General features: G+C 43.5%; 1 protein-coding gene across 1 annotated transcript in view; it reads left to right on the forward strand.

The window, feature by feature from the left end:
• Positions 1 to 8,636: 8,636 nt before the first annotated feature.
• LOC147888289 (uncharacterized) overlaps positions 8,637 to 15,164 on the forward strand; it is a 42,074-nt gene continuing 35,546 nt past the window's right edge. The window contains exon 1 of the mRNA XM_087393074.1: positions 8,637 to 9,862. Coding sequence (XP_087249200.1) covers positions 8,689 to 9,862 — 1,174 coding nt within the window. The 5' untranslated portion in view covers positions 8,637 to 8,688. The remainder of the gene's footprint in view (positions 9,863 to 15,164) is intronic.

Here is a 15,164-nt window from a genome sequence, read left to right on the forward strand (position 1 = left end):
GAGGAGGTCAATGCGAATGGGGATAGAGAAACTGGGGAAAACAAAAATCGTCATGCAAGGATTGTTTCAAATGAGAGGACGATCATGGTTTGGGGGAAAAAGTGTTGCTTTATTGGATAAGTAAATGTGTTTTTAAAATTATTGGAGTGTTTAAAGGGAAGAAATGGGGAATAATAAAGGGAGATAATGAGAGGAAAATTAAATAAATAGGTAGGAGGGAGATAAAAAGGAAGGGGGATTTTTATAACAAAGAGGAGGGGGTAACAAAGAAAATATCAATAGATATGAGAATTCAAAGTGTAAATAATGAGATAGAAGGTTAAATAATGAGTTAAGAAGATAAAAAAGTAAGGAATAAAGCGAGGATTAAAGGGAGAAATAAAAAAGGTTAAAGATAGAAATAAAGAGGGAAAACTTAGGGTTGAAGTATTTTCATATAGAAAGAATTAAAACATTATAAAGGGGGGGCGGTAATAGACCTACGAGAGTGTAAAAGAAAAGGAAGGGGAGGGGAATTATAGAGCTAAGAGGGGGGGGGGGGGGGTTATAATAACCAATATGAAATAAATAACCTATGAATCATTGTTTTCGACTCTCGAGGAGTTATGAGGGTGGTGAAGTCCAGGTATGTCGATGCACACAAACCGCACCATCAAGCTTGGCACAGAAGGAGGCAGAGTGTGCGGGCAGGTATAACGAGGAGTAGAGGGCTATCAAACTTGGCGCAGAAGTCAAGATGGGGGGAGGTAAAGCATGCGGGTGGGTATAGCAAGCAGTAGAGGGTAGCAAGGCTGGCAGTGCAGTATTGCGGCTGTGAAGGAGGAAGAGTACACAGGTGAGGGGGAGTTGAAGCCTACATGGGTGGGTTGGATAGCCAGGGGTTATAATAACCAAAATGAAATAAATAACCTATGAATCATTGTTTTCGACTCCCGAGGAGTTATGAGGGTGGTGAAGTCCATGTATGTCAATGCACACAAACTGCACCATCAAGCTTGGCGCAGAAGTCAAGACGAGGGGAGGCAGAGTGTGCAGGCAAGTATAACGAGGAGTAGAGGGTTGTCAAACTTGGCGCAGAAGTCGACGGGGGGAGGCAAAGTGTGCGGGTGGGTATAGCGAGCAGTAGAGGGTAGCAAGGCTGGCAGTGTAGTACTGCAGCTCTGAAGGAGGAAGAGTACGCAGGTGAGGGGGAGTTGAAGCTAGCACAGGTGGCTTGGATAGCCAGGGTGCCATAGTTGAGGCGAATAGAGGGGACTCAGGGAACAAAGGCTGTCACAACGCATGCGTAGATAAGTAGTGGGTGGCAATAGCTACAAGAGGGCGCCATTAAATAGGCAGTGACATGTAGTCAGGGTTGGAGAATATGGTTTGGGGAGTGGGGAGATGAGCCGACTCGTGAGGAATTTGGGGAGAGCAATAGTCAAGGTTAGAACTTAGAGGAGTAAAAAGTGAATTAGTTAGGGGGGCAGGGTTGGTTGGGTTCGATGGGTTTGGTAGAGTTGGATAGGGAGAGTAAATAAAAGGGAATTAAAATGAGAAAAAAGGAGAAATTGGTTTTTTAAGACAACAAATTTTAAGGAATACGTTTTTAAAATTAAAAATAAGAGAAAAAGTAAGGAAATTTTGGAAAAAATAAATAACACAAAATCAAATTTAAAATAAGGCAAAATTAAGAGAAAAAATGTTAAGAGAAAATAGAAAAAATTAGAGAAAATATTTTAAAAAGATTTAAGAAAATAAAGAAGAAATTAAGGAAAATAAGGGAGACTTAGGGGGGGTTTAAGGAGCAAAATAAAAAAGTAAGGAACAATGAAAAAAAAAATAATAATAATAATAAGGAAGGTAAGAAAAGAAAAAAATAGGAGAAATAAGGAGAAATATAAGGGAAGTAAGAAAAAAAAAAGGGGGGGGAAGGGGAGGAACATAGAGGAAAAAATAAAAGGATAGGAAGATAAATAGGGAAAATAATGGAAATTAAGAGGGTTTTAATGAACAAAGGTTATAGGAAAAATCAAAAGTTAGAGAAAGAAAAATTAGGATTTTTTTAAATATTAAAAAAAAATTAGGGTGAAATTGGGAGAAGCTATCAGTAAAAGGGAAAATACATAAGGAAGATTGGGGAAAATTAAGGGAGGTAGGAGGGAATAGGGAAGGATGGGGGGGCGGGGGGGGGTGGAGGGAAATAGGGTAAAGTGAAAGAAAAAGGGGAACTTTGTGTGTGTGTGTGTGTGTGTACCCACCTTTGCCCAAGTAGGGTGCATTATACTAGGTGAGATAGTAGGTCATCACCTAGTGTGATGACCTACTATCTACCAAAAAGGGATAGAGATGTAAATAAATCAACTTTTAGTTAAGGAAAGGTATTGGAAGAGATGTAATCGTGGATATATTTTGTGATTCTATCAAGTTGGAATCCATTGTGCTTGCAAATGTCTATAAGAATGGATAGGTCAAGGAAAGCTTTGAAAGTGTCCAAACAAGAATAGAGGAAGGGAAGGACTAATTCATCTTCCTCCACTCCACAGTAGCTAGCTCCTTGTCTGCTGACTCTCCCTCCACTACCTAAAACTATACGTTCAGCTGTAGCTCTTGCTTGAACTTCACTAGCCTCAGCCCCATCGCTGCCAATGACTCGACCCTCCCCTTGCCTAGTTTTGGCAATGCCACCCCTTCATATTCTCATAGAAGCCTTCGCTCTACCCACTCCCACCTTACTCGCTATTGCTCTCAACAACGTGGCCCGTTGCACCCCCTGTGATATGCCAAAGTCCATTATATGCACCCTCCCATCGCCTCAATGCCGTGAGCTATGCGAACATGAAGTATGCATGTTGCATGAAAGTATCGGCAATGCAATGAATAAAATCACTACTCTCAAGACCACATGAAACTGAAACCATATCAACATAAGCACACAGATGCAAATTTTAGCTGATACAGACATATATTGTAGTTGTACAAAAATTAGAGTATCAGTCAAAAGCCATTGCAATGTCTATCAGATAATTTTTTTCCATCTTCGATGATGATCTAGTGAGCTCTCATGAACAAATACAGTGCGAGGGCCAATAGTCGCTCCTCAAAGACTCATCTCCCTCTACTAATGGCCCTTTCAGCCAGATATGCCTCCTCCAGAATCTAGGTCCTCCTCTTGGTGGTGGGAAGATGACGCCCATCACCATAGCTGAAAAAATGGCTAGAAACAACATTTAGAACCGAGTAGATGTTGCTGAAGGAGGGTTTCTCCATGAACTGCTTCTCACGCCAATATTTGGCAACCCACTTGTTGGAGGTTTGAAGAAGGGCTTTGACGGTATCACCTCCGAAAGGATCAGCCTTGTCGAGGCCATGGGTGTGGAGCGGACCTACACGATAACTTTCTAGGTCTCGTTCTTGTACTCGTCTTCAAAGTTGGTGAGGGCAGTGGGCTTGCAGCCATGCTTGTTCATTGAAGAGGTTTTTGTAGTCATGAGTTCCAAAGCCGATGAATTGTCATCTTCATCTGACAACTTCAGAAACTTAGACACTTCCTCTTCATTGATGGTGACCATTCACCCCTCACCTAAAAGGTTTTCATGGTGAAATCATAGTGTTAATAGCTTCAACAGCAATGTTCCAATCAGATGCCTCTTGCCATGGTACTCATAGGATTCCCTCAATCCAGTAAGGTCGAACCATTTTAGTATGGCATCGAGTGAGGTCAAAGTATGGGAGGGTGGTTGTCCGAAACTTGCGCTTCTCTAGCTTTGGCTCCTTAGTAAAGGTTTCTTATCCCTTCTGAGCTAGTCTCTTCTTTGGTTGGTAACTGTCATGGCATTCATTGACTTTGTGGTGGAGTTTGGGTGAGGAAGCATGGAGGCTATGGAGGTAGAGGAGGAAGAACTCTCTCTTTACTTGAAGATGTAAAATGAGCTCCTCTCCCTTGAGAGGAGGTTTATATAGATGGGTCCTAGGGTTTTCCCTCCCTCCCATGTTTTTGTTAGTTCATATCACCTTTAATGCCTCTCGTTATTATTATTAGGCCATGAACTTCAAGATCATGCCTCATTATGACTGTACTTCTAGGAATTTGTGCCCAATTTTGGCACTCTCCATAACCATGATTTCACATGATTGATCTTTTAATTGTGATTTGACATGTAACAGTTCTTGAGTTGATTGCTTCAATTTGTTCCTTTGGGATTTCCTCTGTGAGGTTTGTTTGAGTGAAAATGACTTGTGGCCAACACCTCTTGATCTGGATTCCATTGATTTGCTCTACCTCTATTTTGATTGCCACTTGCAGTGCATCGATCCTTGCAACTGGCACAATAGTGAGTGTCAACAGCTGGTCCCCTATGTTCGAGGCATAATCTTCTTCGACCTCCAAACACTGGGGCTTGCAATCCTTCTAGATCATGCTTGTGCCCATTAATATCCATACATCCTTGCCTTCTTTGGTTATTGTGAGGGTTTCCCCTCCGTAGATGGAGACTTTGGCACCCTTCAACCATGGTTATCCCAACTACATGGGATACCCTTCTTTGCTCTGCACCTTGACCACAATGAAGGTTAGAGTGAAGTAGGCTCCGTTGATTTTCATATAAACATCGCTTTATCATGCCCACACGCATGACCAACCTTTGATCCATCATTAGAATTTTGAATGGCGGAGGTTTTAAGCTCTTCAACTTTAGCCTCTTGTGGACTTTGTCTAAGATGATGTTGGCACCCAAGCCTCCATCGACTATCATGTGCTTCAACATATGGTTTCCAGCCTTCATGTTGATCATGGGGGTACATCTTTGTCCCATATCATCGTCTCCATGACTTTGATGGTGGATGTAAAGGGCGTGTTGTGGGTTGTTGTTCCACCATGAGATTTTGGAAGAATTTCAAGCAATGGGGATTGAGTTCCATCTGTTGACTAATAGAAATTGTCACATTTAGCTTGCATGGCGATATTGATCCATGTGTGCTCCATTGAATATTCGGTCATGTCTTTGGTTGGGGTTATGTTGCCCCATCTCATTCGTTTTTTTTGCACCATCACTTGCCCTCTCAATTGTCGATCCTATACTTCTCCCACTTCTGTGAGCGGTTCTTGCTTCTTCAATGCATGAATGATCTTCGTTATCGTTGTCTTCTCCTCCATCCCGTGAAACTCTTACTCTTTCAACTTCTTTGGTTCCATCTAGGCTAGCCCTCGTGATCAAGTGACTAACATCGAGTCCACCTCTATTATCACCACACGTGCTTGGGTTGCACGACTTTCTTGATCGCATGCTTTTTGCAACATGTTGAGTTGCTTTTTCCACAATTGGCATTTACTTTTTCAGTGTTTCCTTCGCATAGAAGAAACATGCAATGTTGGTGCTCTTAAGTTGTTCACCTTAGCAGGCTTTCTTCGGCTCTTGTTCCACTTTGTAGAAGTCCGTTGTTTTCTTTTGCTTGTTCTATTAGCGGTCTTCAATCGCGTGGCTCGAGTGGTTGCAAATGTCACACCATCTACCAAATTGACTTTCATGCACCGTATGACCATCGGTTTTGCATTTTTGGCACGAGGTCTCTCCATTTTATGGGTTCCCTTGAATGCCATCTCTTTCAAGATCTTCTTGAGCTTCTCCTTTTCTATTTTGATGTCCTTTTTTTGCCACTGTTTCTTCTTCTTTTTCTTCATCACTCTCTGCTTCTCATAAGGGTAGTAGCTTCTTCTTTGTGAGCTCTGCATTCCCCTTTTCTGGGTCGATTTGTTTACTCTCTAGCAAGCAAATTTATTGGTCAATTTTTTACTCTCCACTAGCTTCTCCAAAGTACAAAGTTGCATACTCCCTACTAGGATCACCGAACGTGTGTCGTAGAAACTAGTTCAGCTCTTTGTGTTGTGGCCCTTCCTTCATCTTGGTTTGAAGGACAATTCGCTTTTTCTAAGTAGACAATGAAGCATTAAGCAAATGCAAATCGATAAACATATGCACATTGTGAGGGCAAGGGGGAATGAACAACTCAGAGTGACATGGATAGTGAAAGAATAAGAGAAGGAAAGAGTGTCATCATTTGTACATGGAAAGCCTTTTTATTACTTAGCCATACAATTATGGCTATTGACATCTAGCTAATATGCCAGTATCTTATCCATTCACCAGACTTATTCTCGACGCTTATATTATTGGCGTTTATATTCTGGGCGCATAGGGAAGGGTCTATTTCCTCGGATTATAACTCTTTGGGGAAGGAAATGCACCGCCTCCCCACCCACACTATGTATGGTTATAATAATTATATATTATACATTATCATGCAAATATTTTCAATTACTTTTCCATTTGCAAGGAGTATCGAGTCCTAACAGACACTACGTCGTGTCTCATGCCCACATTTTTACACATTCACATTTTTCCTTTAAGAATTTGATAAAACGCTAGGATTCAAGCTCAATTTTGAGTTAATAGTTACGTGCTCCACCACGGAAGGGCTGCTTGCCTCAATCTAGTTTAAAAGCACTGGCTAAACCAACGACACTAGACCATTAGCCAAAAGGGCCGCCTGTCACACACACATGCCAAGCAATGAAAATGCACCTCGAGTCGACTACCCATCACACCTGCCATCCGCTCCATCTCGTCACATGGCACCCGCTCTCGATGGTGACGATCGCTGATTCTTAATTGGAAATCAATGAAACCGACATGCGACCTACTTGACAGTTGCCAACGTGAATGTTATTGTACCACATAGCGCCCGTTCTTGACACACTAGGAAACTGGTGAAACACCTATTAAGGAACAACTACCACGTAGCACGTACCCGCGACTGGGGGCTTGAGTTCTGAGTACTATAGGGAATGGGAACTACTCTTGAGTTTCGAGTTCCCATTCCCTACTATTGTTCCCAATAGGGGGGCTATGAGAGAAATTGTATTGGCCCATAGGGAGGGGTTGAAGGGCGATAATGGGGGGGCAAGAGAGATATCAAAATTTGAATGTTTGGCACGTGTCCTGCCTTCGTGAATTTTCCCAACTGCCCTGCTCCACATAAAGTGAGAGCCTAACCCTGCTTCGCGTCGCTACGCCAACCTGAGAAGCTCCGCATCTCCTTGAAGCCACACTCGCATGCTTTCAGACTTTTGAGGCCGAAGACCGTCTTCTCGATTGCTTGTATTTTTGCGGAAGACTGTTGAGGCCGAAGACTGTCTTCCAGGCTGCATCAAATCATCTGTTGTTGGATGGTCGACAAATTGTACAAATTGTTGTTGGGGGTCGCCGAGCGGGTCTTCACTTACGAGTTCATCTATGCAAATGGGGCTGCAAGGACCACACTTCCTTTCTTGCAATTGACAGATGACACGGAGAATGACAACTATTATCCATTTGTCCATCTCCTACCTAACGGAAACCTCTATATCTTTGCAAACATAGATTCAATCATTTACAACTACTAGACGATGAATGTGGTTCAAACTTTCCCCACCATCCTTGGTGAGCCTCGCAATTATCGATCTGCAGCGTCTTCGGTAATGTTGCCAATCCTCTGTGGAGATCCGCTGCAGAGACACACACGGAGATGGAAGAGGGAAGACGTGGTTGGAGCTGCACGGTGCAAGCGAGCGGGTCGATTCCTGAGCGGTGCATAGGGGTTGAGATGAGAGATGCGAGGGGGAGGGGAGGGAACATGGTGGGAGGCGACGTGAAGGATGCAGGGTGGGCTAAGCGGAGGGCACTGAGGAAGGACAATTAGATTAACTAGGGGGATTAATGCGATTAGAATTGGGGGCTACTTAGATCACCAAATAATTTTTTGGATGAATCTTTCAAATCTTTAAAACTTTGATAGCACTGCCAGGCAGTGCAGCGCTCTAGGTACACTTTTGTTAAAAGTGTCCCACACACTTTGTTGCCACATGGCCCCTTCTATTTTGGTTCTTTCTCTCTCTCACACACACACACTCACACACACTTCTTTTTTTAAGAACTCTCTCTCTCTCTCTCTCTCACTCACACACACACACACACACACACACACACACACACACTCTCAGGGTCTTTACAGATTGCCCAAGTCCCCGCCCGCCAAGCTTTATTGCAGGGGCATGCTGCCACATTTAAAAAGCTTATCGGATCCTTAAAAAAAGGAGGGTGGATAAAGTTGGGCAGCCAAGACCCCTCGCCCAAGAGCATGGGTGGGGGTTTACATTGTTGAAAGCATTTATTGCTTAGGGGTTGGTGGGGCTTGAACCTCCCATACCTTGCTACATCTTCATGGCAGTGTGTAATGAACCCCACCCGCCATGGAGGGAAAAATAGCAACTTGGTCGAGCGGGGGCTTGGTCTATAAAGACCCTCACTCACACACACACACACACACACACAGAGTAAAGACCCTCACTCACACACACACACACACACACACACGGAGTTTGCAAATCATTCGAACTTTCCTATACACAGGCTTCCATCACAGGTGTTGCAAATTAATCATTCATTCATCTTGACAATTGTTTTCCTTTGACAGAACCAATTTGAAGGGAGTGCTCACTTGTTAATGTAATGCATTTTATGAATGCAAACACTAATGAAACACAAAATTAAAAACCTATTGGAACAAATCCGGTGGAAATCGGATGCTTGAATGACACACACAGGAGACCCATTAGACAAAACACAAACCCATTAGACCCATTACTCGTCTGAAACCTTGTGTAGACGGAGTATGGCAAACACGAAAGAGAGAAGCGACCATGGCGATGGCGATGGCGAGATTGTGAAGAAATTCATCGCTTTGCTTGCAAATCAGCTCACCAGCGAGAACACGGATTCCAATCCGCTTCCTCTGGAATCCTCCAACTTGGAAGAGGTTTTACTCCAAGTTTCACATGATTTGCCTGCCGGCAACCTGCGCTCTGCTCTGCTTCGACAGGAGAATTTCTCCACTTTCGTTGCTGCTCTACGAGATGAGATCAAAGCAAACAAGAGCGTTTCGGAAGAGTCGGTTTCCGTCGAGAACTTGCCTGCTTCTTTCAACTCCTCAGGAGTGCTGCTCTTCGCAGAGGACTATTCGAGGCTTGTTCATGTGCTCTCAAACAGGATCGAGAGTTTGCATTCAAATGGTAAGCAGGTATCGGACTTCAGTCTCGAAGTTCGGCGTCGTCTCCTCACAGAGAAAGATCCGCCGCTCAATGTGCTCTGGACTATAGCAGCGCTTGAAGTTTCGCATAGAAGTTTACCCCGCCAAAACGAAAACGAGTCGTCTGCAGCCCTTTCCGCGGCAAAATCTTTGCTGCGGTGTCTCAAAGCATTGATTATTGGTCACAAGAGTGCTTGCACAGCTGTTGCTGCCTTAGCTCCGCTCGTACCTGTCCTGTTCCAAGCCATAAAAGACAACCTGCAGTTGGCGTTAGGGGAAAGCGCCCCACTCGACACAACTACATGGAAAAAGGCTAGAAAGGACATCAAGGCATTGCAAGCAACGATTCGTGAGATTTTGAGTTTCATAGTCGTCTGCCGCAGGAAGGAAAAGGATAGCTCAAAAGTTGAAGCTCTATGTTTCCCACCTTTATTGGACGCTTTCTCCTTACTGCTAGGCGCTCTGGAACTGGAACAGATGAGGGAGCAAAGCGACGTGGCTGCCGTTACTAAAAGACTCAAGCGTATGTTTCCTCTTGTTTCAAAAGTCATCCTCAAACGCGTGCAACGACCAGATTGCAAGATTGACTACGTCTCCGGCCTTGTTGTTATTGAGTTCGTACAATTACAGCTCATTCTAGAATTGATGCATTGGCGGAACGAAGTGAAGATGCAAGAAGTAACAAATGAAGCCAGTCGCCAGAGGTTCATGGCAGCGATGAGGGCGATTGCTGTTCACGGGGTTGCAGCAGTAGATCAGGGTGATAATCTCTTTAATAACTCGAGTTTTCGTAAGATTACCGGCATTAAATTTTGTATTGTCCTGAAATGGAATGCTTGAATAGCCTCTCTTTTGTACTCACTTGAAGTGCGACGAATAGTCATCGGTTTGTGTTTGTGAACGATTCAGATTCAACTCTGAATTTGGTGAGCGTTTGCCAAATGCCAGGAGAAGGCCCCTTCGTAACCTTTGAAAGAAGTCCCTTCAGCATGATACAAACCCTTCTGATGCATTCCCCTCCCTTCTTGTGATCCTTGGTCCAACTCCAACATCCGAGATTGTACATAGCTTCGTGTACACTTTCTCCCTTGTCTCAGCTCCACCTAATACCCTCACTAGCTTGCGTACGTACATCTGAACGGGTTGGATCCTGTTCGTCTCCTTACACATTCGTTGTCCTACATCTTTCATCAGCCTTTTTTCAATTATCTACTCTAACCTGGCTGGTTATTTGAGGGTCTAACTCAAGTTAGAAGGAGTATCCAATTGACAAGCTTTTGCACCTTCCAAAAGAAGATCTAGAATACCCATTTGAGAATGTGTGGGTGTGTGGATTTGTATGTGTGAGAGCATATTTTTATACTATGGTCTACACCCACTGTTGGGCTCTGATGACGTTAGTGGGGATGTCATAGTACTTAGTCCCTGCTATGCGTGATGAAGTTTATGGTTTTCAATCTTATGAGTGACTATCGTGAGATTGAAACTGCACTATGTTGTGTTTTAGAGGATGACTTTGGGAATGTTCCTGGATTTATCTAGGTATATACTTCTACCGTATTAGCGGACATGCAAATTTCACCTTATGAAGTTTTCGTCCAAGTTGCGGCCTGCTGGTATTGTGATAATTCTTTCTATCTTAATTGGTGCGTTGCCCTATCAGCTAGATTTAGATGCTCGTTTGGGAGAGACTAAAATGAAATCGTTTGGACTTGTAGCTTGAATGAAGAGATTTTGGACTACTTTTTGATTAGCCTTCTCCTTTAGTGCTAGCCTTCGTCATGGCTGAGTCTGCCCTTCACCTCTAGAGTGCCGACAGAAACTCAGTACGAAGACTTCGTATAAATGGATGCTCAAGTATGTGTGGGTATGTGGATTTGTATGTGTGAGAGCATATTTTTATACTATGGTCTACACCCACTGTTGGGCTCTGATGACGTCAGTGGGGATGTCATAGTAGCTAGTCCCTGCTATGCGTGATGAAGTTTATGGTTTCCAATCTTATGAGTGACTATCGTGACATTGAAACTGCACTATGTTGTGTTTTTAGAGGATGAGTTTGGGAATGTTCCTGGATTCATCTAGGTGTATACTTTTGCCGTATTAGCGGACATGCAAATTTCACCTTGTGATGTTTTTGTCCAAGTTGCGGCCTGCTGGTATTGCGATAATTCTTTCTATTTAATTGGTGCGTTGCCCTATCAGCTAGATTTAGATGCTCGTTTGGGAGAGACTAAAATGAAATCGTTTGGACTTGTAGCTTGAATGAAGAGGTTTTGGACTACTTTTTGATTAGCCTTCTCCTTTAGTGCTAGCCTTCGTCATGGCTGAGTTTGCCCTTCACCTCCGGAGTGCCGACAGAAACTCAATACGAAGACTTTGTATAAATGGATGCTCAAGTATGTGTGGGTGTGTGGATTTGTATGTGTGAGAGCATATTTTTATACTATGGTCTACACTCACTGTTGGGCGCTGATGACATCAGTGGGGATGTCATAGTAGCTAGTCCCTGCTATGCGTGATGAAGTTTATGGTTTTCAATCTTATGAGTGACTATCATGAGATTGAAACTGCACTATGTTGTGTTTTTAGAGGATGAGTTTGGGAATGTTCATGGATTCATCTAGGTGTATACTTTTGCCGTATTAGCAGACACGCAAATTTCACCTTGTGATGTTTTTGTCCAAGTTGCTGCCTGCTGGTATTGCGATAATTCTTTCTATCTTAATTGGTGTGTTGCCCTATCAGCTAGATTTAGATGCTCGTTTGGGAGAGACTAAAATGAAATCGTTTGGACTTGTAGCTTGAATGAAGAGATTTTGGACTACGTTTTGATTAGCCTTCTCGTTTAGTGCTAGCCTTCATCATGGCTGAGTCTGCCCTTCACCTCCGGAGTGCCGACAAAAGCTCAGTATGAAGACTTTGTATAAATGGATGCTCAAGTATGTGTGGATGTGTGAATTTGTATGTGTGAGAGCATATTTTTATACTATGGTCTACACCCACTGTTGGGCACTGATGACGTCAGTGGGGATGTCATAGTAGCTAGTCCCTGCTATGCGTGATGAAGTTTATGGTTTTCAATCTTATGAGTGACTATTGTGAGATTGAAACTGCACTATGTTGTGTTTTTAGAGGATGAGTTTGGGAATGTTCCTGGATTCATCTAGGTGTATACTTCTGCTGTATTAGCGGACATGCAAATTTCACCGATTCTTCATTTGTTGATGGAGTTGTTCCTTTAGCCAGATTTGCTTTGTTGTTGATGTAGTCCTTCTTCACAAAAAATGCTTCATTCTCTTTGGAGTTCTTCTTCTTCATGGAATAACACACTCCCTTTTCCAATTGTAGCCAAAGGAACTTAATAAGCAAGATATATTTGAAGCATTTCTCTTGTGCACCAAATACTGTGTGAAGATGATCCCAAGCTTCATGTGACGTTTCAAAGCCATCAATGTGGTGAATGTATGAGTCACTTAATCCCAAAGCAATGATAGCAAGAGCCTTCTTGTCTTTGATCAACCAATCAGCTTCTTCTTTTGTAGGCTTCTTTTCCTTTCCATTCACAACATTCCATATCCCCTTTTTCATAAGCACAAACTTAGCTTTTGTTTGCCAAGTATGGAAACTAGTTCCATCAAACTTCTCTACTTGCTCGGGCTTAGTCATGTTTACAATTCAAGTACTCATAAATCATGGTCAAAGAGAATTGCATAGTCATCATTCTAAATGCAAAGTATAAGGACACTCATGAGCTCCATGACTGAGTTCTACTACTCAAGTACAATCAAAACAATGAAAATTTGCAGGAAATAAAAGAAGCCCCAAACTTATGGTGATTGCTCAACACCCTTTGACCAAAATATGAAGAATTCTGCCAGTAGAGACCAAGGTAGATTGGAGGCCACAATTCGCACAGCTCGTAGCTCTATTCAAGGGGATTTTTATGCAGAAATAAAGGCCTTATACTAGAGAAGGTCCTCAACCAAGGAAGCGCGCAATGTTGCGCTAGGTCGCCATAGCCAAGCTTAGTAAGTTTGACTGGTTTTTCGTCTGTTTCTCCTCCAATACTTGACCAAATGGGCTCAAAATTCACCAGCAGCTTGCTTGTAGCGTCGCCCAACTCATGCTCATAGGAATTTGGAAATGAGTGACCATAGAGGCGAAATTACACGATACATCGGCGGACTATTTTCTTGTTGGCACAGGTGATGGAGGCACAATTTCGCGACAAGCTTCAAGCTGAAGGTGCGCCTTACAGAGATTGTTCTACAGGACAAAGGGCTTGGAGAATGGTGAAACGACGAGGGAGAACAAGCTCTCACAAATTTGGGGAAGAAATGGTGAAGATGGTAGAAGCTTGAAAAAATCTAAGAATTTCTACTAGGGAGCATCTAATGCTAGGCTAAGCTAGATCTAGAACCTAAAGCTTTGATACCAAATGTAGAAACAGGTGGGATAGAATAGATGCATCTTGGAAGAGGAGTGAGAGCACAAGATGTAACAAAAAATGTTGTTCACTCCATTGATTGTGAGAGAGGTGACTCTCTCTTATAGAAATGGGGAGAAGGTGGCCTAGATCAAAGGCACCTTCCCTACATCAGTGGTAATCAGCCCCTACATCAGGGGGACTGGTCTAAATCAAAGGAACCTCCCATGTGGGGGCCTTTGGCTTACATCATCACTTAGGTCACACACTAGACACATCATAGCACTAGATGTGCCTCTACAACACACACACACACGTGACTACCCTAGATGCACACATGCACCATAGAGCAAGCCCTTGACCATAATTATCCCAACAACTTTCACTCTCTCACTCACACAGTAACCTTGCATTCCGGTGGACAGGACAAGCCTCTCCCTTGCCTTGCAGAAGCGTCCTACATCGTCAGTGTGGACAGCATCAAGGTCTCGGTATTGGTCGGCGTTGCCTCTCAAGTCTTTGGTTCTGCTATACTTATGCACAGTGAGCAGCTCTTTAGAAGCGCGTTTCCGTTCTCTCTCGAAAAGTGTTCAGAGGAATTTGGAAATGAGTGACCATAGAGGCGGAATTACGCGATATATCGGCGGACTATTTTCTTGTTGGCACAGGCGATGGAGGCACAATTTCACGACAAGCTTCAAGCTGAAGGTGCGCCCTACAGAGATTGTTCTACAGCACAAAGGGCTTGGAGAATGGTGAAACGACGAGGGAGAACAAGCTCTCACAAATTTGGGGAAGAAATGGTGAAGATGGTAGAAGCTTGAAAAAATCTAAGAATTCCTACTAGGGAGCATCTAATGCTAGGCTAAGCTAGATCTAGAACCTAAAGCTTTGATACCAAATGTAGAAACACGTGGGATAGAATAGATGCATCTTGGAAGAGGAGTGAGAGCACAAGATGTAACAAAAAATGTTGTTCACTCCATTGATTGTGAGAGAGGTGACTCTCTCTTATAGAAATGGGGAGAAGGTGGCCTAGATCAAAGGCACCTTCCCTACATCAGTGGTAATAAGCTCCTACATCAGGGGGACTGGTCTAAATCAAAGGAACCTCCCATGTGGGGGCCTTTGGCTTACATCATCACTTAGGTCACACACTAGACACATCATAGCACTAGATGTGCCTCTACAACACACACACACACATGTGACTCCCCTAGATGCACACATGCACCATAGAGCAAGCCCTTGACCATAGTTATCCCAACAACTTTCACTCTCTCACTCACACAGTAACCTTGCATTCCGGTGGACAGGACAAGCCTCTCCCTTGCCTTGCAGAAGCGTCCTACATCGTTTGTGTGGACAGCATCAAGGTCTCGGTATTGGTCGGCGTTGCCTCTCAAGTCTTTGGGTCTGCTATACTTATGCACAGTGAGCAGCTCTTTAGAAGCGCGTTTCCGTGCTCTCTCGAAGAGTGTTCAGAGAAATTTGGAAATGAGTGACCATAGAGGCGGAATTACGCGATATATCGGCGGACTATTTTCTTGTTGGCACAGGCGATGGAGGCACAATTTCACGACAAGCTTCAAGCTGAAGGTGCGCCCTACAGAGATTGTTCTACAGCACAAAG

This window comes from Dipteris shenzhenensis, chromosome 22 (genome assembly GCF_047967505.1).
Source record: "Dipteris shenzhenensis isolate YYH24624 ecotype China chromosome 22, Dip_SZ_1.0, whole genome shotgun sequence".
Taxonomy (NCBI): domain Eukaryota; kingdom Viridiplantae; phylum Streptophyta; class Polypodiopsida; order Gleicheniales; family Dipteridaceae; genus Dipteris; species Dipteris shenzhenensis.